General features: G+C 36.2%; 2 protein-coding genes across 2 annotated transcripts; both read right to left on the bottom strand.

Moving 5' to 3' along the window:
* Positions 1 to 288: 288 nt before the first annotated feature.
* On the bottom strand, positions 289 to 7,842 carry LOC115975445 (IST1 homolog). The gene is made up of 6 exons (XM_031096224.1): positions 7,490 to 7,842; positions 7,244 to 7,376; positions 6,438 to 6,541; positions 2,016 to 2,187; positions 1,778 to 1,918; positions 289 to 1,670 (listed from the first exon to the last, which is right to left on the bottom strand). The coding sequence occupies exons 1-6, from the start codon at positions 7,537 to 7,539 to the stop codon at positions 663 to 665; spliced, it is 1,608 nt and encodes a 535-aa protein (XP_030952084.1). The 5' UTR covers positions 7,540 to 7,842; the 3' UTR covers positions 289 to 662.
* A 7,412-nt stretch (positions 7,843 to 15,254) lies between these two features.
* Positions 15,255 to 15,641, bottom strand: LOC115963620. Its single transcript, XM_031082702.1, has one exon. The coding sequence runs from the start codon at positions 15,639 to 15,641 to the stop codon at positions 15,255 to 15,257; it is 387 nt and encodes a 128-aa protein (XP_030938562.1).
* Positions 15,642 to 23,198: the final 7,557 nt, after the last annotated feature.

The raw sequence follows: 23,198 nt of genomic DNA, 5'->3' as shown, positions 1-23,198 counted from the left end.
CACAGTTACTAAAGCAACTATGCATTTTTACACAATTTTGCATAACCCAATATGAGTGAATTTTAGGTTTGATTGGTTAAAATGCGGTCATTTTTCTATTATATAAGCACTTATGCGAGTGCTCTAAGCATGGATTTCTGACTTAGTAGAGCTTAGTATAGAGAGGAATCACCAAAAAAGAATTCTTACAACATGAATTCATCATTCTCTATAGCATACTATGTCAGCAACTTCCCTGACTAACCCATTTGAGTAAACTGCTAGACATTAATAACCAGATCACTATGATAATAGCAATAAATGTTTGTTGGCAACAACAAACAAAAGCAATACTTGGTTATTCATCAAAAAGCAATACATAGTTGTACACTCAACGATCCTTTTGGCTTGCCAATATACTGTAGCATCAACTATCAAGAATGGTTTTTCAACCACAAAGGCAGTTCCATATTCTTGATCCTACCACAGTTCATATAAACACAAAGGGAGCCCTTTAATGTAGATTACACTCCTATAAACATCTAATAACTGCACTCTTTACAATTAAAAGTAAAACCACAATTAAAAGTTCTACGATACCTCATACCATAACATCCACTCACCAGTATGACCATGAAACAAAGATGAACAAAGGCCTTACAGGTATATAATTCAACTTAGAGCTAATGGGTGGATCGGGAGTTATCTATGGAAGAATGAGCAGCTGATCCAAGATTTGGATTCTGTGATGTCGTAAACAAGTTTGGGTATGAGAAGTATGGATCATCATCCATTGAAGTCGATCTCTGGGGCTGGTGCTGACCAAGCTCATTTTCAAAACCATTATCATTTGGAAGAGAGGAATCAAACTCAGCTTTGAGCGTGTCAAGAGAAGGAAGACTTGATGCCTCTGATCTCAGGGAGTCTTCATGACCCTGATGGGCATCCAGAGAATTTAAACCAACATCAGAATTGCCAAATGAGTTATGATGATCAAAATGAGTCCTTTCTTCATTGGCTGACTGGTGAGGAATATCGTTACAAAACACGTTCTCACAGCTATTTTCAGGGACACTGTCACTATTTTTATTGGTAAGCTCACTAATTCTGATCTGTGCCAGACTTGCTGCTGAGCGAGCTGCAGCTGCTGCACGTTCAGCACTCTCTGCAGCAGCCTGAGCAGCAGCCAAGACATCCTGCAAATCCACGTTGGCCTCACTTTTTGCTCTTGAGAGTGGTGTTGGTGATTTACTTTGTGTCACAGAAAATGATGCAGAAGATAGTGATGGAGCAGAGGTGAATGGCACAAATTGTCTATCTTCCATACCACCAACTGGAACACTAGGTTGTTCATCTTTGTTAGCCACTGATCTTTCTTGCATCACTTCCTCAGTTTCCAAGTGTTGTCCATGTGATGGATTTTCAATTCCTCCAATACTTTTTGATGATTCGTGATCCATATTGGGGTGTGAAGTAGTTTGTAAAGATGGGAACACGGCTGGTGCAGACGCAACATTTGCACTTGGCTGTAATGATACCTTAGGAACTTCAGGAAAATCTAATGGATCAAAGCTGGAATCAGAATCTGGCTGTTCTTTGTGCGGTTGTTCAGGGGAAGAGTACAATGTTTCATCGTGTTTTTCATCAGGAAGGGGCATTGTAGACCCACTTACAAACTGTGTTGGGCCATTCTGACACCCAAAAAAAAAGAGAGAGAGAGTAAAGAAGACATGCAAAGTAGGAACAGAAATTAATAAGGATTTAGACAGAGTAATAGACAGGGAAGTAATTCAGATACCAATAAATCTTCATGTGGTTTTAAAAACTCAGTTTCAGAGGCAGCAGGATCCCAATCTAACTCATGCTCTTCAGCTATTTCTTTCAGAAGCTTTAGTTTCTTTTCAGGTGAAGGTGCACGAACGGATAGCAGTTCTATTAACTGCAGTGTAATTCAGAGGAAGATATCATACAAAGTTGAAGAGTAAATATTAGTCATCTTCACAATTAAGTCACACTATCTTAAAAATTCATCAGACCTGACGATTAACACCGCAATCTGGCATGAGCTCTGTTGCAGCTGCCACAAATTCCTTCCCATATTTGGATGCAAATAGCATTTGAACCTGCAGCAACTCTGGTAGATCAGCACATCTTGGTGCTGCAAAGCACACACTGGATATTGCTTCCTTCAAATCTAGAGGACATTCCCTGGAATAAAATTGATGGTTTAGACTTTCAATCGTTGAATATTGGGTGAGTCTTGACTGTGAGTAACCAGAAAGCTCCTAAGAGTAATAGAATTTTCTGTTTTAAGGGTTACAAGAAATTAAATGCTGAATCTAACAAAACAAGTAGCATGCCTAAACACGCATAATAACATTCATGGCACTAACAGGAACAGGTAGTGGGAATATTGGAAAGCATAAACAAATTGACAGTGTGAAAAACTGTGAAGCTCCAAGAGATACGAAGTAATCTAACCAACGACCTCTTGTGCAGAGGTTGTAATAAATTCAAACACTGACTTAAACAATGAAGTGGCTGATATAATGGCATTATGCCAAATGAAGCGAATAGGGGGATACACAGATAAATCAATGGTGTGAACTAGAGTAAAGCTCCAGTAAATCCAAAGATAACTCATTGGGCTCATCACAAGCTTCTTCAAAAACCATGCCAAGCTTCCCACAACCAATGGCATTGGTGACCTAAATGAATTTTAAACCCAGAAGGTCAAAAGTCACAACCACCAAACTACATCAAGTCAGGTAGTGAGCAACTTACTCAACCCCATGTTTACCTTCGGGGCCAACTGGGCCACTACCAAGCAGGAATTTGTGAATGACTAAGCTCAGCTTCTTGTATGTAGGCTATAGCACACTACTATAGATGTCTATAATGCACATATTGACATAAATAAATCTGTCTGGCAAAAACTGAACCAATGTAATTTTTTACCCCCTGGAGAGGTCCATTCTAAGATTTAAGCTGAAATAATAATTAAAAAATTTATACATGTAGCTGCATGGGGGTGTGATAATTAACTTGTTTCCTTATACATGTATGCATGTTTATACAGAAACTACTTTTAGTGTTAGCCTACACTCTCTGTGTCTGTGCATCTGTCTGACAATGGGAGTTCTGATGTTCAAGGATAGCCACTTGAACTTGGAAGTATGAAAATCCTGATTAATGACATCTGTAGAAATATTTGCTAAAATGTACTCCCCATGTGGCAGCTATTTGAGTTTTTCAAAAAAAGATTAGTTTTTTTTTTGTTTGGCTATTCAGATGTTGAAAAAATAAAACAAACACAAATGTCTTAATGGAAGGAGAAGTCTACTTGCTCTCTAAGGGATAGGATGCAGAGTGCAGTTCCTCTATGTCTGATGTGGATCATTTGGCAAGAACAGAATATTGCATCTTTAATAGTGTTGAACACACACTGAACAATATGAAATCTTTGTTTTTATGATGCTTGTATTCTTTTTTTCTTTTCTTTTTTTGATAAGTCGATCCTCGTATGCTTTGATGACTATTTTAGGCAGTATTCAATGCTCTTCATTTTTTGTATTAAATATATATATATTGCTCTCTTTAATATTAGATTGTAAGACAATGATGTACACTCCCAATGCACCATTTCAGCTTTTCAATAGATTTATTACATATGAAGAACAAAAAAAAAAAAAAAACAACCAAGTTTTACTCAAAAACTTTGGAATCAGCTATAGATCCTCAAAAAACTAATGAGGGTTGACCACATTCATTCTTTTCTACCGTCCTATCATGTAAAAAATCATACTCTCTATCACCATACTAATTGACATTTGATTTTTTGCTAAATACTACTTTTATTAATATTATTTTAGGTTTGATTTAGTTTTTTTTTTTTTTTTTTTTTTTTTTCAATTATTATTGGCAAGTTAAACACACACATGATGTGTCTTGAACTCACAACTACTCCCCCAACCTAGGACTTATAAGGGTGCCAATTGAGTTAGAGCTCATTGGCTTTCTAAAATTTAATGATTTAAATTAAAATTATACATAAATGTATCAAGAACCTTACATTGCTATTGTTTTTACTTTTATCTCACAAACATCCAGGCTATATTCCATTTTTTGGGGTCTCAATTCAAAGTTCACTAAATTGCCCATGTTTGTTAAATTTAACTTCTAGTGAACTTTCAAACCACTTTAGCTGAAAACTTATGTTTTTCACAACAACCCTCAATTTGATTCTAACAACACCATGAATGTAATCGAAGAAGAGTCATATTCTAGGTGCTTTGTAAGCTGGATATAGAAAAGTGTTATGATCATGTGAATTGGGACTCATTATTTTATCTGCTGGATAGGATGGGATTTGGGGAGAGATAGAGGAGTTGGATGAAGTTCTGTGTATCCACTGCTCCTTTTTCTGTTCTAGTTAATGGCTCTCTAGATAGATTTGTAAGTAGCTCCCGTGGTTTGAGACAAGGAAACTCTTTGCCACCACCTTTATTATTTCTATTGGTCATGGAAGTGTTGAGTAGACTATTGAAAAAGAAAGAGGAAGGAGATTTCATCCATGGCTTTCACGTGGGGCTTAATAATTCCGAGTGGGTGAATATTTCACATCTTTTGTTTGCAGATGATACCATTCTTTTCTGTGATGTTTTTAGAGAGCATTTGTTATATATTCGGCTGGTTTTAATCTGTTTTGAAGCTCTTATTGGCTTTAAAGTTAATGTGGGGAAAAGTGAATTAGTGCCTGTCGGGGAGATGAGTAATTTGGCTGCATTAGCTAATGTTCTCTATTGCAAAATTGGTAGTATGCCAATGACATATTTGGGAATGCCTTAAGGTACAAACTATAAGGCAACCTCAATTTGGGATCCCATTTTGGAGAAGATGGAATGGAAATTTTCAAGCTAGAAAAGACTTTATTTGTCTAAGGGAGGTAGACTTACAATATTAAAATACACTCTCTCAAGCCTTTCCACATACTAATTATCCTTATTCACCATTCCCAAGTCTGTGGCTGAGATATTGGAGAGGCTTCAGAGGAATTTCTTATGGGGAGCTTTGGAGGAGTTTGAATATTCCTTGGTGCTGGAGATAAGGTACGTTCACCTATCAAATTAGGGGGTTTGGGGATTAGGAGGCACGTGCATTTTAACCAGGCTTTGCTTGTAAGTGGTTGTGGCATTTTGGGCATGAAGTTTCTCATTTGTGATGACAAGTGATTGTCTCTAAATATGGAGAGGATAGGGGGATTGATGTAAGAAAATTGTTAGAGGCACTCATGGGTGTAGCTTATGGAGGAGTGTATGGGCAGGTTGGAATAGTTTCTCTTCGCATGTGGCTTTCACTGTTGGAGAGGGTAACCGTATATAGTTTTGGCATGACCGTTGGGCTGGGGATCTCCCTCTAAAATTGCAGTTCCCGAATCTATTTGAGTGTTCAGTGGAGAAGGATGTTTTTATTTCTGATGTATTGGAGACTCAACCAAATGGACAGGTATGGAGTTGGAACTTGGAACGTGAGATTTCACAAGGCCTTTCATGATTGGGAGATGGATGTTGTTTGCTCTTTCTTTGAGTTCATTTATTCTCGGGTTCCTGAGGGAGGGGATGGATAAGAAGAGATGGTGTCTTAAGGGGAATGTAAAATTTGATTCCGGTCTTTTTATAAAGAGATTCGGGGAGCTACTATTGTCATCTTTCCCTTGGAAAGGTATTTGGTCTGTGAAGGTTCCCAAGAGGGTGTTGTTCTTTTTGTGGACAACAGCATTGGGAAAGATTCTTACTTTGGATAACCTTACAAGGAGGGTTTGCCATTGGTAAATTGGTGCTGTGTGTGCCGAAGTAATGGGGAAACAGTGGATCATCTTTTAATCGAATGCGATGTTGCTTATGCTTTATGGGGGAGATGTTTGGGATTCAATGGGTCTTGTAGGGGAATGTTGCTTCTTTGCTATTTAGTTGGAGAAATTGGTCTAGCAAACAAAGTTCAAATATTTGGAACATGGTGCCAGCTTGTTCAATGTGGCTAGTTTTGAAGGAGCAGAATAGTCGTACCTTTGAAAATATGGAGAGATCCTTGGATCAACTGAAAGCTTTGTTTGCTTGTACTCATTTTGATTAGTCCCGGATTTGGGGTTTCACACATTGTTCTTCAATTTTAGAGTTTCAAGATTTTCGTAGATTTTAATTTTGAGTTATCTATACTTTTTGTCACTTTGTTTCATTATCGTGAACATAAAGGTTTTTATTATTATTATTAATAATACTACATTACTTACTTATAAAAATAAATAAAAATGAATGTAATCAAATCAGCTTTATAGAGTTGCACATCACTATTTATTTAATTCAACAAAGCATAAATCAGAACAAGAACCCAACATTACAAACGAAAATAGTAAGTAAACACAAAGCGAAAAAACATAGTAGAATACAGTAATTAGTTACCTTTGAGATTCAATAATGGGAAGGCGGACGGAAATAAGCTCAGAAAAGAGCTCGAGGATCTCCTGAGCAGCCATCATATTCTCTTCTCTAATAATATGCTCTACCTGGAAAAGGAATTGGAAATCAAACCTCAACAAATAATAGAACCAAAAAAAACAATGCCTTAGTCCCAAATATTTTGGGGTCGGCAATGGACTATAGCCTCAACAGAATTAGTCAGGGTCGGTCACAGGTATTCTTTTCCTCCATTCTATTCTAATTGACATGTCCTTCTTAACTACTTATCCTAAAGTTATTTTTGGTCCATCCTTCCCACACCCAAAACCACGCCCTCCTTATGTGTCAACTAGCGATTGGATTTTAGAACTTTCAAGTGGGTCCACCGCACGTACCTGAGCACTAATCACAAGTTGACACATATGCAGTAGTTGGAATTGGGTGTGTCCCTAGCATTACTCCAATTCGAATAAACTCATGTTTGTTTCGCCAATAATGTTTTCTAAAAAATGAGTCAATTTTCAACCTTAAATGAGTTAATAAGTAGTCTCTTAACTTCTTTTATTTAGCTTGCTGTAAGATAGAGTTGTTTTTTTAAAAAAATTTATAAAATACAATCTCTAAAAATAAGCCATACTTTTTCTGTTATCCAAGATAGTTTTCTTTTAACTCATTTTGTCCGATACTACCAAACACTAGTAACATGGAAAATTATCTTTACATAAGATTTTCCATTGAAACAAACATAATGAGCATTACAAGGATTAATGGCTCAACAAATAATAATAATAAATAAATAAAAGAGATACCCGAATGCGAGCAGTGGCTTCTTGACCGGTTTCAAGAAGCTTGGCAATGTCACGGCGCATCTGTCTTATCTGAATCTCTCTCCTGTTCCTCAGCAACTTTATCCTCGGAATCGTCAATTTCAGAAGTGTTTTACTGTTTATTTATCATTCAATTTTCAAAAGTATATATAAATAATTTATGAAATCAATCAGAAAAGAAAAATACATAATAATAATAATAATAACAATTAAAAGATAGAGACAGACCATTTGGCAGCTTTGAAGCCCTTGCTAAAAAAGGAATCGAGCATCGACATGATCAAATCCAATTCTTCTTCTTTTAGATCACAATCAGACTCTCTGAAGAAGAGAGGGACAACTTTTATTTGAAGAGTGAGGGAGAGAGAGTTGTTTATGTATATCTATATATATGAATGAGTTTTTGGGGGTTTTATCGACCTTACATACGCGTATATTACGTATTAAAAATCAGCTTTAAAGTGTTTGCTTATGGGAGAAGGTAAAGGATCTAAACTTCTAATAGAGATAAAAAGGGGGTCTTAATTTCTAGTAGAGATGTGAAAGCGCGTCAGTCGTCACTACGTTGGCCTGTTCCTGTTTGTTTGCTCAGCTGTGGATGGTTTTGGTTGTAATAAGTAATAGATAGGAGAATTGGACACATTTAGGGGGGTCCCAACTAGGTAGCTTCTGGCGATGCTGCCTTGGGCTTCTTCTTTTTTTTTTCCTTTTTATCTTTTTCCTAGTATTGGGCCTTCATTTTTTTTTTTTTTTTTTTAACTATCCTTTTCGGGATTTGCTTTGCCAAACTGTAATAATTTTTCAAGGTGACACTTTATTCTCCTCGAGTTACTCCATTAACCTGGCAAAATTTGCTGAATAGTAATTTTTAAGGAAAATTTTAGGTGGAGAGCATGAAGGCGAAGTTATTTAGTTATGTAAACTCTTTGTAAGACTCGAGTTTGTCAAACTTGAATTCCAATTCAAAATCGAGTTTATCAAATTCGAGTTTCAATTAGTTTAGGTTGCGTAGTAGTTTATCATTATATAACAAATTGGAATTCGAGTTTGCTAATCTCAATTTTGGGTCGGAACTCGAGTTTGTCAAACTTAAGTTCCAAAAAGAGTCTACATAACTAAATAACTTCACTCACATACTATTCTCCTAAAATTTTTCTTAAAAAATACTATTCAACAATTTTTTCCCTATTAACATCATTTGATATTTTATGAGAATGGGAATCCGTAGAAACTTACTAATTCAATAGAAAAATATTGTTAAATTTTTTTGTGTACAATTCTTTTCCCACTTAAAATTCTCTCTTTTTCTCTTATTTTTAGATAGATGAATGACGTCCGGAAGACAAACAATCCAAAGGTTAAAAAAAAGTACATGTCTTTCTTTGCCTCTTTCTCCAACATCAACATTGTCAACCTGAGCATTATGAGTTTGTCACTCACACTCTCATCACAATCTCCCTATATATCACCATACGCAAAGGCAAAAGCAATAACAAATTAGCAATGGTAGTTTCACAATTCTCAGCAACTTCTACGAGATGATCAGAGGCATTACAATTGCAAAGTGATTCTCGCTCTAGATTACTCGACGGTGTTTCTCAGTGAAGAACATGTCCAACTGGTCCAATTTTTTTTTTTTTTTTGAATGATCCAATATCCAAGGTCTCTCTTTGCCCTGATCTTGAGTTCTGACTTCAAATCAATTCACTTTTACCCCTTATTCTTGGGGGCTGCTCTATGTGTTGGTGAGGGTGGTGACGTGAGTTGTTATTGACTACCCTACAAAGAAACTTGACCACCCTAAATAAAAATTTGAGTCTATTAAAAATAAAATTTGACCTCTTCAAAATTTAGATTTGTTGAAGGTTAATTTTAGTAATTTGCATTAAAACAACAATTTTAGATCAATAGCTCAATTGTCAAACTGCACTTTTATCAGATGTTTAATTATGATTTTTAAAATTGTGTTTTTAAAAGGCATATTTTAAAATCTCTATTTTTTATAATAAAAAAATCACACTTTTTCAAATAGCTTGTCTATTAGTAATTGTTTTAGTCTTTAGTTGAATTTCTTGGATTTATGTGATAAATTTTGTACATATGCATATGCACTAAAATAATACTTGAATGTTTTATTGAACATGATTAATGTAATGGTTGAATGCCTAAGTTGAGTATGTTAAGTGACCTTATAGTTTATCCTTTTTTCTTTTGCTAGTATTATGGACAAACTTCTTATAAGAAAATCACTTGTATTGTAAGATGCATATCCTAAGTGAATTTGTAATGAGTTGAACAATTTTCTTTTGGATCCTAGGATATGAGAAAAGGTCTCATATTTTCATCATAATGATCATGATGAATTAAGAAGAGGATATTTACAAAAAGGTTCTTCTTAACCTCTTACCCATAATTTCCCTAAATTAAAAATTAGTGGAATGTTGCATCGATTTAATCATGATTGGTTTAAAGAACACAAAAATTGGTTGGAACAGATCATAAAAAAATGATGATGCATTTTGTTTATATTGTTACTTATTTAGGCAAAATGTTGGTAATTGAATGGGAGATCAGTAGATGAATGATTGATTAGTTATGTACATTGAAAAATATGTAATTTATAGCAATGATAATGAAACTATTATTCAATGATTTCACTATTCATATATGAAAACTCATAGAATAAAATTTTAAAATTTTACATATTTGTGTGTGTGTTTTTATTTTTATTTTTTATTTTTTGTGATGTCAACATATTCAAGTTTTATTTTTATTAATTTGTTAAAAAAAAATATAAGTTTCTTAATGACCACTTTAAAGAAAATTCTTGGAGCCGCCACTGCTTATTCTTTGACAACTTTTTTGTCTTGACACTAGTGGTACATCTCTCAAATAATCAAACATTCTGTAGACATGTAGAGATTTGTTTGGATAGGAAAAATCAAGGTGGTCTTCCATAAACCCTAGACACCTTCTAACATTAAATACACAATAATTAATAAAAGCGTAACTAACAAAGCCATTAATCAGGATTTATATATGACCATTACATAACAACTAGATAATCCATAATAGCTCCATCAGCTACATTCAGACCCCTAATCACCCCAATTAAGAGAGGCCACTTAAATGGCCCTTTAAACAGTCACATTAGGCAAGTATAAAAGCCTATCTATAGCAACCAAAAGAGATAGAAATCATTTTTATTTTTATTTTTTTAAATTCAATTTTCAATTACATAAAATACTTAAATATCTCTGTTTGTGTTTAATTTTCTACTTTTTTTATATATAACATGTTTGGATGATGTATCGTTTGAATTAGATGACATGACATGAGATTGACCACCTTAGCCTAGGAGACCGATTTTTAACAGGCAAGATGGTTGCCTAATACCTTCCCTTTTTGTAACTTAGCCTTCAAACCAAGATCAAGGATTCTAGGTTGAGAAAGGTTTTCTTATTTTTCCTTGTAAATTAAATAAGTGACGATTCAATGTAAAACACTTAATCTAGGAGTGAAGAGATTCATAGTGTAACAGTCCATTTTGAGCGACGACCAACATGAATCCCACCCATTCGCACAAGTTAGGCCTAATTGTAAAAAAATGGTGTTGACACTCAATTTTGCACCCATGATTTAATCAAGGAGAATGATTAGAATGACCATCCATGTACCCAAAAAAATCATGATTGCATTACATGCATTAATTTGTTCATTACATATCATAAAAATGATCTTGAGATTCTAACAATCGCGACGGTATGCTCGGTTTCCAAGTCAGACCGTCGGATTGGAAGATATTGCATGATCACGTTTGCACGGTCAGCATACATTGTGTCTAGGTGGAGTCGACCACGCATGATTAATTTAAATTAATTCTGATTGGCTAAACAATTAAAATTAATTAAATAATTTTGTGATTGGTTGATGATTAGTGTCAAAAATAGGATTGTTTGCATGGGAATAAAGGGGATGGTTGGATAATAATAAAATTATGGATAATCTAGACTTTATCAAGATTTATTTTAGAATATTTATCTACAAAATAATTGTTGCTGAAAAGACCTAAATTATCAAGAAAGGAGTTAAAAATCTTAGAATACGGATTGAAAACACGTCTAAGTGCAAGTCCCGGCTTAAGAAAACCTAAAAAAGGAGTCCAAAATGAACCCGAACACGAAAGCGCAATTGGCATCCAAGAGTGCCATTCGGCACTTTTGGAGTGCTGATCGACACTTTCAAAGTGCCAAATGGCACCTATTAAGGCTTTGGCCTAACAGTCTTTGGGTGACGATAAAACACATCCTTTTCGACTTTTTAGCAGAAGGACGCGTCTCGATTCGTATTCTAATCGTCTTTGCTTATTTTTTAAGCATTCTAGCCTCCATAAATAGGGACTGGATCTCAAAATTCAGCACACTCTTTTACGCTCTCAGAGGGACAATTTTTCACGCTCTCAAATTTCTCATTTTTCTTGACCCCCATTTTGAAATTCTCTCTCTTAGTTAAAAAGGTTCTGGAGGCTTTAGTCTTAAGAATTTATTTTTTGTAAGCAAGGGTTTTTAGGTTTCAAAAAAAATTGTAAAAATTTCTTTGAATCCAAAAATATCCCCTCAAGAAGAAGAGTACTCCATGCAATGAAGCACGGGTTCGTTTCCGGGTGCAGGTGCGTGACTCGGCAATTTTTGAAAAAGTAGGGTGCGGGTGCGGTGGGGTGCGGCGATCAAAAAATTATTAAAAATATTTTTATTTATATTTTTAATATATTGCTAAGCATACTTTTTCATATTATATAAACATATAACAAAACATTCCATGATGTTCATAAATTAAATACAACCCACAAGTTTGAAACTAAAACATTCCATGATGTTCGGAAATTAGAATACAACTCACAAGTTTGAAACTAAAACAAAATAAAAGATAATTAACAAGACAATCAAACACCCTCGTCATTATTGAATGTTCAAATAGTGTGTAAAACACCTATGAACATTTAGACCCCCAAATTACAAATTACCAATTCAAACTTATTATTAAACAATGTATGTGCGGAATATAAAAATAAGCTAAAACAGAATTGATAAAACAATCTAAACCAAAAATAATCACAACCACAGCAGTAATTAAATGGTAAAGATTAAGAGAAGAGAGATGCAAACACAAAGACAACACAGCGATGTGTTATCGAAGAGGAAACCGAAGTTATCGGCGTAAAACCTCTCTGCCGCCCTCCAAGCGGTCAATAATCCACTAGAGAATAAAGTTGGGATACATGAATAGCAAAAGACCCTCCAAGCCTAATCTACCCAATCCACCTAAGCCCTCCAAGTTTCTTGCTCCAACAGGGTTACGCCAAACCTTGTCTTCTCTAGCTTACCGGATCCCGTAATAGCCCATTACATCAACCAAAATGAATTGGTCCCTTTTGAACTGCCTTCCAAGCACCAAAATACTTTCTCACAGATATGGGTATGGTGAGATAAGGATTTGGCTAAATGTACCTCTTAAGGATGTAACAATAGAGAGGGTGAGAGTAGAGAAATTTGGAGAATCAAATGATGAAGATTATGGATGAGTCAATCTTGTTTTTCTCTAAGGTTTCTCCCTCAAAATTCTCTCTAGAAGTTCTCTACATTCCGTGGGTATAAGGGTATTTATAGTAAGGTATATATGGAATGCGAAAAGTCAGTTACAACCAAACAAGGTGTTCTGGTGACTCGAGCTCGTGACTGGAACAAGTCGCGAGTTTGAGTCACGAGTTAACTGTCTTGCCAAATTGGAGGTTTTGTCCTATAGTGCAACAGCCGGCATGACCCTTCAGCTCCTCTGCATGTTTCACACATGTGCCACTTCTAGTGATTTGCCAGTCGCGAGATTCAGTCATGAGGCTCTTCTTGATTGCACAGTCTTGAGCTTTTCTTCACACTCTCTCACACACTACCCTTACATGATTCCTACCTAAATACAAAGTTTCTAAATGCTAAATTATAAGAAAATTTGGCACGAAATAAAGTTAACAAAATGATTGAATAAATTCAACCTTACAATCATCATCAAGATCAATAGCTTCATTTCGAACTTCACTTTCACTAGTAGTAAAATTAGTGCTAGCATTCCCAATAATCATGGCCTCCAACTTTGGCTCATCAAGTGTAAGGGCTACATTCTCAAGAATTCCTGCTCCTCCATGTATGTTGCTCTCATTCTAAGAGTCTCCTACAATATCCCACATCTTTGTTGTTGTCTTTACGTACTCCTCATTGTGCCTTGACAAGAGTCGAAGATTAGAATGCATATATACCAAATTCTTAGCGCATGCAGGAGCCATTTTGTTTCTTTTTAAGGAATGAATGAATTTGTATATACTCCAATTCCTCTTAACACATAAGGATGAACAAGGTTGTCCAAGAAGTTTAAGGGCAAGGGTTTGAAGAGTTGGAAATGCGGAGCTATGGTATTGCCACCAAACCAAAGGTTTTAAGGCCCACCTATCTGTCAAGGCATCTGGTGAAGGAAACCCCCCTCCTGAAAATGTAGCAAACTCAAACTTCACCACCTTTAATTCATTCTCATCTTCAAAGTATCGATCCAAACACTTGCTCCTTTCCATAGAAATTTCATGATCCCGATGTGGAAAGATGCGTCTTGGATTCTCTGAAAGCCATTCAATGGAGTAATACATAGTTAAAGATTAAAAAATAAATATAGATGAAACGTGTGTTTTACAAGAAGGGGAAACTAAGGAAAATAGAAAATAAATGTACTTACTTAAGATTTAAGGAATGAGCCAAGCAATGTAGTGGTGTACAATTTTTAGTCCATCAACCAATGAGTATATCATACACCACACCCCAAAATGAGCTATACTCATCATCTTCCAAGCCTTCGTGCCGATATGTTATTGCCTTCACCTTCTCTATCATTGAATCCCACATCTCATACACAAGATGAAGACAAGACTTATCTGTGTCGGCTACTCATAGCATATCATAAATAGGTGCTATGAATTCAAGGATTTAATCAACATTATCCCACTAAAGATCACTTAGAATTATATCTTTCACCTTTTGAGTTTTTACAACATTATCCTCCCTATAAGAAGCCCATTGGTCACTAATAGCCATGGCTTGAAGGTATCTTTTTATCAACTTCAACCTTTTCAGCATTACAAAAAATGAAGCAAATCTAGCATCAGCAACTTGGAGCAGTTTTAATGAACAAAATTCATTAAACATTGCCAACCTCATTGAATGGTTCATGATAAAAACTCGTATGAAGGATGCATCATCAGCAATACGTGTAATCCAACTACATTCCTTATATGTAACTTCATTCTTTTCAGTGTTTTTTGCTGCACAAATATTCTTCAAAACTAGATTGAGAGTGTGGACAACACAGGGTGTCCAAAATATTTTAGGATACTCACCTTCAATAAGAGCTCCAACAGACTTCATCATATTAGCATTATCAATGATGACTTGGACAACTTTTTTGTGTCCATTTTTTTTTATAGCATCCTTCAACACCCCAACAATATAATGTTTGTCTTTGAACTCACTTGACCCCATCAATTGCCTTTATAAACATTGGACCCCCATCTGATACAGCCATAATATTAATAGGAGGCCTCCTTTGTGGATCTGACCATCCATTAGAAACTATATTTACACAAATTTCAAGCCAAAAGTCCTTAATTGGTTTCAAAAGTCTTTCAACATGTGCTCTTTCTTTTTACAAAAGTGTTTTTCTCAAGACATTGTATCTAGGAGGTACATAACCCTGAATGCTATGGGTAGCAGCATATGCATAGGAATTACGATAATATGGGTTCCTTGCAAAGTTAAATGGAAGCCCACTGGTGTAAAACATCCTAGCAATTACTATCCAATTCATGTCTAGCATTATTCTGGAATGCTCTCTCCAAAGGAGAATTTATAGTCACCTTCCTCCTCTTACCATCAACCGGATTCGTACTATCACTCCCTTCCTATCTCCGAAATGGGTAAATAAGTATAGGCCCACAGCCTGGGGGAGGTGGGGGTAAGGGAATTTCACTTCCCCGTTCTTTCTCTAACTTATCATTCTCAACTTGATCATGCATTTGTTGCATTTCCAGCTTATGGCTCGGTGTCACCTTAGGGCATGCTTTAATACCTTTATTAGGAATTTTTAATAAATGAGCCTTAACCCTAGAATAGGATCCCAAATAAACTACACCACAATAGTTGCACTTAAAGTATGTGTTTCGACCTGATTTAGCAGTAGAACCAGGTGGTTTTCCTACTTTATTCACATACTGCCAAAGAGGAGCTGCATCATTTGGCACTTCTTGATTAGATGATGGTGAAGTTTCTATGCTAGTAACTTCATCCATTGCAAATTCAATAGATTCAATTTAACCTACAAATAATAACTATTAAGTATTGTGAGAGTGCCTTTTTCTTTAGCACACAGGCCCAAGGATCCTGGGCCAAATAATTGTAGTTTGGTGAACTGGGCTTTGGTTCACCGCAACTAAAGGGCTGTTTAAGAACCAAGTGGTGCACAGTGCATGTTTCCTACAATACACATAAACTAGCAAATGAGAATATTTGTATCGAACAACAATGAGAACAGCAAAAGGAATGCAAAGTAATCAGGAAATACACAAAACAATAGTTAGGGATACTCAAATTAATAAGAAATACTTCATTAGTTTTTCTTTATTATGGTTACAATGTGCTCACTAAGACGTGATGCAAGATTCAAATAAGCTCAAAAATTACAAACTTAGATGGCTATCCAAGCCTCTAAGACTTACAAAGTTTGAATCCTTTTGAATCTAAGTATGTGCTATAGTGGCTGTTTTTGGGATACCGGGAGATATTTTTACTACTTTCTTTGAGTTTTTCGACAGAGCTTTCTCAACGATTCGGTTATGATTTTCTATTACTTTCTCACAAAAATTCCTCCTCTTTGCTGGCTACTTTCCCTCTTTTTTATAGTGTTACTCTAGAGTCCCGGGGAACTATTGATTCCCCTGTTTTGCTCCCTGGGTACCAGAGCCCGTTTTGTGCCCATCGCCCAGAAGGTTGAGTCTTTCCCTGTTTCTTATATTTTTCTCCTTTTGGTGCTATTTCTTCGAAAGCCCATGGCTGACTTTCCATTCCGGAGTGCACTTGTTTCTAATGTCACGTTCCTTATGGTTCAGCTTTTGGCCGTCCTTCCTCTTTGTCATTTTTCCCAAGTGAGCGGAATCCAACTCTGTTGATTCGAAAGTTTTTCGCTGCTACTTCCTTTTTTATAACTCCTTATTCTGGTTCCCCGAGGTATCGTTCATTTGCATTGTGAGTGGTTACTCTAGGCTTTCTCCTTTTTCTTGTTGGATCTTTGGTACCTGAGAAGGACGTATCTGCCCTTCGTTTCTTTTGTTTTTGGCATTTCCTTTGAGCTGTCTTAATCCTGTCTTAGCTGTGCTACACGCCTTGGGGATCCCAAGCCTTTGGCAGCCTCTTGGGATCCCGACTCAGCTCTTTTCGCTGGTTTTTCTCCAATCTTCTGATCTAAGCCTTTTTTCCTTTTTCCTTTTTCTTCCTTCTTTTCTCATAGGCTTTAAGGCTTGTCTCTTTATGGTTTTTGGACTTCAAGCCTTTTGGGCTTACCACCTCTTTTTAATTTCATTTTCTATGGCCCCTTGTGTTATTTCTTTGGGCCTGGGTGCTGTGATTTTTTAGACCTCAACAAGTATTAACTAAATAAATTAATAATAAATCAAACCCAAGTTCACAGATTCACAAATCACAATGAGTAATAACTACTAACTAAATAAAAAATCAAACCCAAGTCACAACATTATTACATTACAGCTTATATAAAAAATTTAAACAAAAATTAAAAAAATCAAATCAGGTGAGGTAAGCCTCAAACTAAAAAATCAGATAAGCTTGAGCTTAAAAAAAATTGAAAACCTAAGATTGAAAGCTTTAGTTTAATACCTGAGTTGAGACTCTTGAGAGTGGGTCAAGCTTAAGAGTTGAGACTTGAGTTGAGTTGAGATCTTGAGATTAAGAGTAGGTCGGTGAGGTTGTGACTTGTGAGTGAGTTGAGAGTGAGATTGTGTGTGTGACTGAGTGGCTGACTTGTGAGTGAGTTGAGAGTGAGATTGTGTGTGTGACTGAGTGGCTGAGTCTCTTATAGGGGAGACAGAGAGCAGAGACAGAGAGGAAGAGAGCACAGAGAGACGAGTGAGAGAGAGAACTGAAGTTTAAAGTGAAGACTGAAGACTGAAGAATGCGTGAGAGAGATTAGGCCATTAGGGTTTGTTATTAAGTTCAAACGGTGCATTTTGCACGTTTTTTTTTTTTTGAATTTCAGCCTAAATCGGCCGTTTTGGCCGGTTTGGGTGTTTTGCCCGATACAGACCTATACGGCCTGAGTCGACCCGAGTCTGTGCCGCGTTGGCGTGAGTCGACGCAAGTAGTGAAAAAAAAATCTAGATGCAGCACCGACTAGCAGGCAGCGGTGTCCCTCACGCATCGCCACATTGGATGCAGGTGCGGCTCCTCCAGCGCTGCGTTCGTGCTTTCCAGACTCCATGCAAGAGGTTGTTTCTTATTGACCCTTTTTCTTATATTTCTCTTATTGTGATGATGCATGTTTATATATTTCTTTAGGTTTAGTTGTTTTAAATATTCATATCATGAATTGTTGATTTATTTTATTGAAATATGTTCTTGATTCTTTTTATTATTCTCATGATCTATTTTTAATTTAAAAAATATGCATGTTATCTACATCTTTTTTTTAAATCAAAAATTGATCTACATCTTCCTTAGATGCAGATTTGAATTCTTCTCAAATAAAAAACTGATCTGCATCTTCCTTAGATGCAGATCTGAATTTTTCTCAAATCAAAAACTGATTTGCATCTTCCTTAGATGCAGCTCTGAATTCTTCACAACTAAAAAACTGATCTGCATCTTCCTTAGATGCAGATCTGAATTCTTCTCAAATCAAAAATTGATCTGCATCTTCCTTAGATGCAGATTTGAATTTTTCTCAAATAAAAAAACTGTTTTACATCTTCCTTAGATGTAGATCTGAATTTTTTAAACAAAAACTAATTTGTATCTTCCTTAGATACAAATCTGAATTTTTCTTATTTAAAAAATTGATTTATGTTTTTTTAAGATGTAGATCTGATTTTTTTTTTTTTAACATAGCCAATTTTGAAATAAAAAAAGGGTCATGAGTGGTTTTGTTTGTTTGTTTAGTGCATATAGCATAGATTTATTCATGAACAAATCCTCTTCTTAAAAAATCTTTTTCTTAATATTGTTTACACATATAAAACCAGATTTGATTTTTTTTAATATACAAATCTAATTTTTATATATATATATATATTTATATTTATCACAAAACAGATCTGATTTTTCTTTCATCAAAAAACTAATTCTTTTAGTTCTCAAAAATAGATCTGATTTTTCTTTCATAAAAAAACCAATTCTTTTAATTCTCAAAAACAGATCTGATTTTTCTTTCATCAATAAACCACTTTTTTAGTTCTCAAAAACAGCTCTGATTTTTTTCTAAACCCAATTCAATTTTTTATCTCAACACATATCCGAAAAAAAAAAAAAAAAAAAAAAAAAAAAAAAAAAAAACAAAGAAGAAGGCATATTCATAAAATAGATTCATGTGATGCAGTTTTGATTAGTTTTGTTCATGTGTGCAACATACCATTTATGTCATGCATAAAAGGGGTATATTGGTCACGAGAGTCTAGAAGACTAGACTCTGTCTGGGCAGAATGGGTGCCTAACACCTTTCCATTTCGTAACCTAGCCTCCAAATTTAGTGCATTTGGATAAATAGACCTAGGCTATATCTTTATTTTTATTTATTTATTTTGGATAAATTATAACTAGGACAAAAAACCATGTAATTATTTGGTAGTTTGTAATTAGTACCCAATTTATCAAGCATGTATTCTTTTTTATTTAATCAATGAGAATGAAACAATTCAGTCATGTATTTTGTATTTAGTTTTTTTCTTATTTTTTTTGTATAAAAAATAAGTGGTGACTCTACACCACTTACCTAAAAAGAGAGGTGCCCCTAAAAGCATTCAAAGATCTCTCTTTTTTTTGAGGCACTTTTGCAGTCTCTCACAAATGGTAGGCTGGGGTCACTCACAGATGCTGAGTGATAGAATGGACTAAAACTCTAAGGGTCTGTTTGGATACAGTTGAAAACTAAAAATTGAAAACACTGTAGCAAAATAATTTTTAAATATGTAAATAATACCGTGTGACCAATTTTTAATGAAAAAGTTGCTGAAAAGTGAAGTTTGTGGGTCCCATGAACAGTGCACATGTAGACTGTTCACTGAAGAAAAGTCAACAATCACGGCTTAAAAAAAAGAAAAGAGATAAAAAAAAAACGCAAAACGTGGACGTGAGAAGCGCAAAACACCCTTCCTAAACGCACACTAAGGGCCTGTTTGGTTTGTAATTCATCACTCAATTTTCATCACTCAATTTTCATTACTCAATTTTTATCATTCATCACTTAAAATATCTCAATTTCCCAAACCCCCTGTTTGGCACCTTAACTCAGACCAAGTTTTCAACTTCAAAAGTTGCGGCTGGGTTTCACCAAAAAAAAAAAAAATCAGAGAATTTATCAAACATTGCGGCTAGGTTTCACCAAAAAAAAAAAATCTATTTGTCAAACATTAAGGTTGGGTATGTGGGTATAATTATGAAAATGCCATTGAAAATTGAGTTTTGGAAACTGAAAACACCTAAAATGTGTTTTCAGTTTTCATAACTCATCACTCAAAAATCAGAAAATTGAGTGATGGAAACAATGATCCAAAACTCATCCAAACAAATGCTCATCTGTGGGACCCACATGATTTAGATGGTGGAAACAAAAAATTGAGTGATATCACTCAAAACTCATCCCGTCCAAACAAGCTCTAGAGACAAGGGAGACTTAAGAGATATTTTGGGACTCACTAAGTGAGAACTGTGAGATTGAGAAAGTTTGAGACTAAGAGAGAACCAGATGAGAGAGAAGTGAGAATGCGTTAATCAAGTTAAGTGAGAAGCGAAAAACTGAAGGAGGAAAAAAATTACATTTCAAGTTCAAGCAAGTTAGGTTAATTGGTTGTGCTTAAAATAGATCCAAGATCGACTCAAAACTAAAACAGGCTAGACTTTTTGGACTCAAAATCGATCTGGGATGCGACCTAACTAGCTTGAAATGTTGCAGGTTAAATTGAGTTGGGCAGACGGGTCAGTTTCTGGGGTTTCTGCTAAGCCCTATGCATGGTAACTAATTTGAACCGTTGAATTGGCTAGCAAATGGTAAGAAAGCACTAAAGATTGTGTAAACACCCTTGCTTGAAATTGGCCATATTAGAAAATCCTCAAAGTTAAAAGATAGTAAAAGGAATATTGGTGATACGTTCCACATCAGTTGAAAGGGAAATTGACTACCACAAAAGGTACATTATACCACTTTGGATCTTGATTAATCAAATCCACCACCAAGGCATTTGCATCAAGTCCGTTTAATGGTGTAATTTGCTAGGTATGACTCAAGAGAGAAAATCCAATTATCTTTTTGCACTAGAATACTCTGCCAATTTCCAACACACCAGCACATAACCTTTTCAACAATTGATCTAGCAAACAAGATACTCTGCCATGTGTAAGAAGGTCGATACACCAAAATTAGTAGTCAAGAACATCCTAGTTGGGAAGTTGATTGATATTAAAAATTCTAGGACCACAACAAATTCTAAACTCATTTTTGTGACTGATTGTGAGTAGTGAAAAAAAGAAGAAAAAAGTAGTGGATTTATATAAAAGTGACAAACAACTAATCACAATTTCCCATATAAGATAATTGTGAATATATATATATATATATATATTGTAAGGACTCGATTTGTAACGACCCCAAATTGGTGTATTGGGTTCGAACGTGAAAGGCCTAAACAATAAAATTTGTAGAGAGTGGGCTAAAAGGCTAGGCCTTGGTGAACGAACAGCCGTTAGTCATGGTGTTCGTAATGATTGCTAAGAGGTGAACTGAGCTTGTCCAAGAAGACTTTCTCTCCGGCACGGCCTGAGTGGCTCTGGTCATTGGACCTCGTCCGAGGAGCTTAATGTTCTTATTATTCCTTTTACACTAGGTTACAATAGTCCAAGAGACGATACCTCATGCTCTTGTTTTTCTCCCCCCCCCCCCCCCCCTTTTTTATACTAGCTTTTCCCCTCTCTTAAACGTCCACGTGTAAGTTTAGCTTTTTAGGGTTGATACTTGTCTTGTCAGCCCATACCCAAAATGGTTGGAGGTGGTTGTAAAAGCTGAAGAGCATGGCCCTGTTAGGCGCAGAATACTTAATTGCAGTATTGGCAGCCTTTCCCTTGAACCGCCCCTACACTGTACTCGCCTTTTCTTCTGGGAGAGCTCTGGGGGCTGCCTTTGATGGCGTGCCATTCTTTCCTTCTAAGTATTGGGATGTCGAGGACAGAATCATTCTCGGCTACACTTCTAGGCCATTTGGACTTTCATTGCACGTCCTCTGCAAAGTCTCTCCTCGGCTCGGGCCTTGGGCCCTAATGTAAAGTGGACCGAGATCACAAATTCTCTGGCCCCACAATTGCCCCTCAAAATCCTGCTGTCCAGCTCCTCGGACGGAGAGGAGGGTTTTGGTGACATCGGGCCTATGTCACGGCTTGCCAAGTCATGTCCTTCACCAATGCTGGAGCCTCTTTGTTTGCCTAGGACACGCTCCTGGTTATGAGACATTCTTTTAGTTTTACCCACACCGCATTCCTGCTGTTTCGGTGCACGAGGTGCGTCTTTAATAAGGTCTCTTTTACGAGGCGACGTAAATCCAACGACTGAAGACAGCTTTGGGAATTGAGCGGACTTATCTCGTTTGTAGTTTCTCTTGGAGATTTGTACAGATTAAATGTCGCAAGGCTTGCCCCCCATATAAGAAGCACGGTGAGGGGTCATTTCCTTTATTTGCAGACCTTTTAAGCTTTTCAAATCCCTAACCCTCCAGTTGTGCCCCTAGTCCCTATTACTAGTGTGACTGAGCCTTAAGGGGTGATATGGTCAAGGCCAGGATGAGGGTGAAGGGATCACACCCTCTCCAAAAGTCTTAGGTTTCTTCGAGACTCAAGATGGCCCGGTCAGGGCAAGGGAGATAAAGACTTAAACCACTTCTTCCCCTTGATAAGGCAAGAAAGAAGCCTCTTCTTCCTTCAGCCAAAATCCGAAGCAAGTGGAAATCGCATCAGATTTTTGGTGCAACAACACCGAGATTTCTCGTTGTCGGTACCATCCATTCTCGCTCAATTGCTGCTAATATGATACTTGCTCGATTGCAGTCAGAGCTGGTACGAGGATTTGGTATCCCTGCTTCTTCCTCTCTTCCATCACTGGTGCCACCCAGGTGCCTCCGCTTCTTCTTCTCTTCCATCACTAAGGCCACCTAGGTGCTTCTGCTTCTTCTTCTCTTCCATCACTGGTGCCATCCATACTTTCTTAGCCGCAGCTAGAGCAAAATTGAAGGTTAAAGGGTCCATCATTTCCGTGTATCCCCCTCCCCTTTTTTTTTAATTTATTTTTTATTATTTTTTTTATGCTTCTGTAGTTAGCTTTTGGTATAGGCTTGTTTAAGCCCCTTATTGTACGCTGTACTACTTCTTTGTCTAATAAAAGATGACTTTATCCCATTTTGCGTGTTCTTTCTTTTCTGCAATAATTATTTTGTGAATGGATATACTGGTGTCCTTTTCATTCAAACAGTACTTAGGGTCGAAACCCTTGTTAACAAAGAATTATCAATTTGAACTTATTAAAACTGACGGGCACCATAATGCCGACCTGAAGTAAGTTAACCATATGAGACTAACCGGGA

The sequence above is a fragment of the Quercus lobata genome, chromosome 2, assembly GCF_001633185.2.
Source record: "Quercus lobata isolate SW786 chromosome 2, ValleyOak3.0 Primary Assembly, whole genome shotgun sequence".
Classification (NCBI taxonomy): Eukaryota; Viridiplantae; Streptophyta; class Magnoliopsida; order Fagales; family Fagaceae; genus Quercus; species Quercus lobata.
Note: the sequence above shows the minus strand (reverse complement) of the source record. Positions and strands in the feature narration are given on the sequence as shown.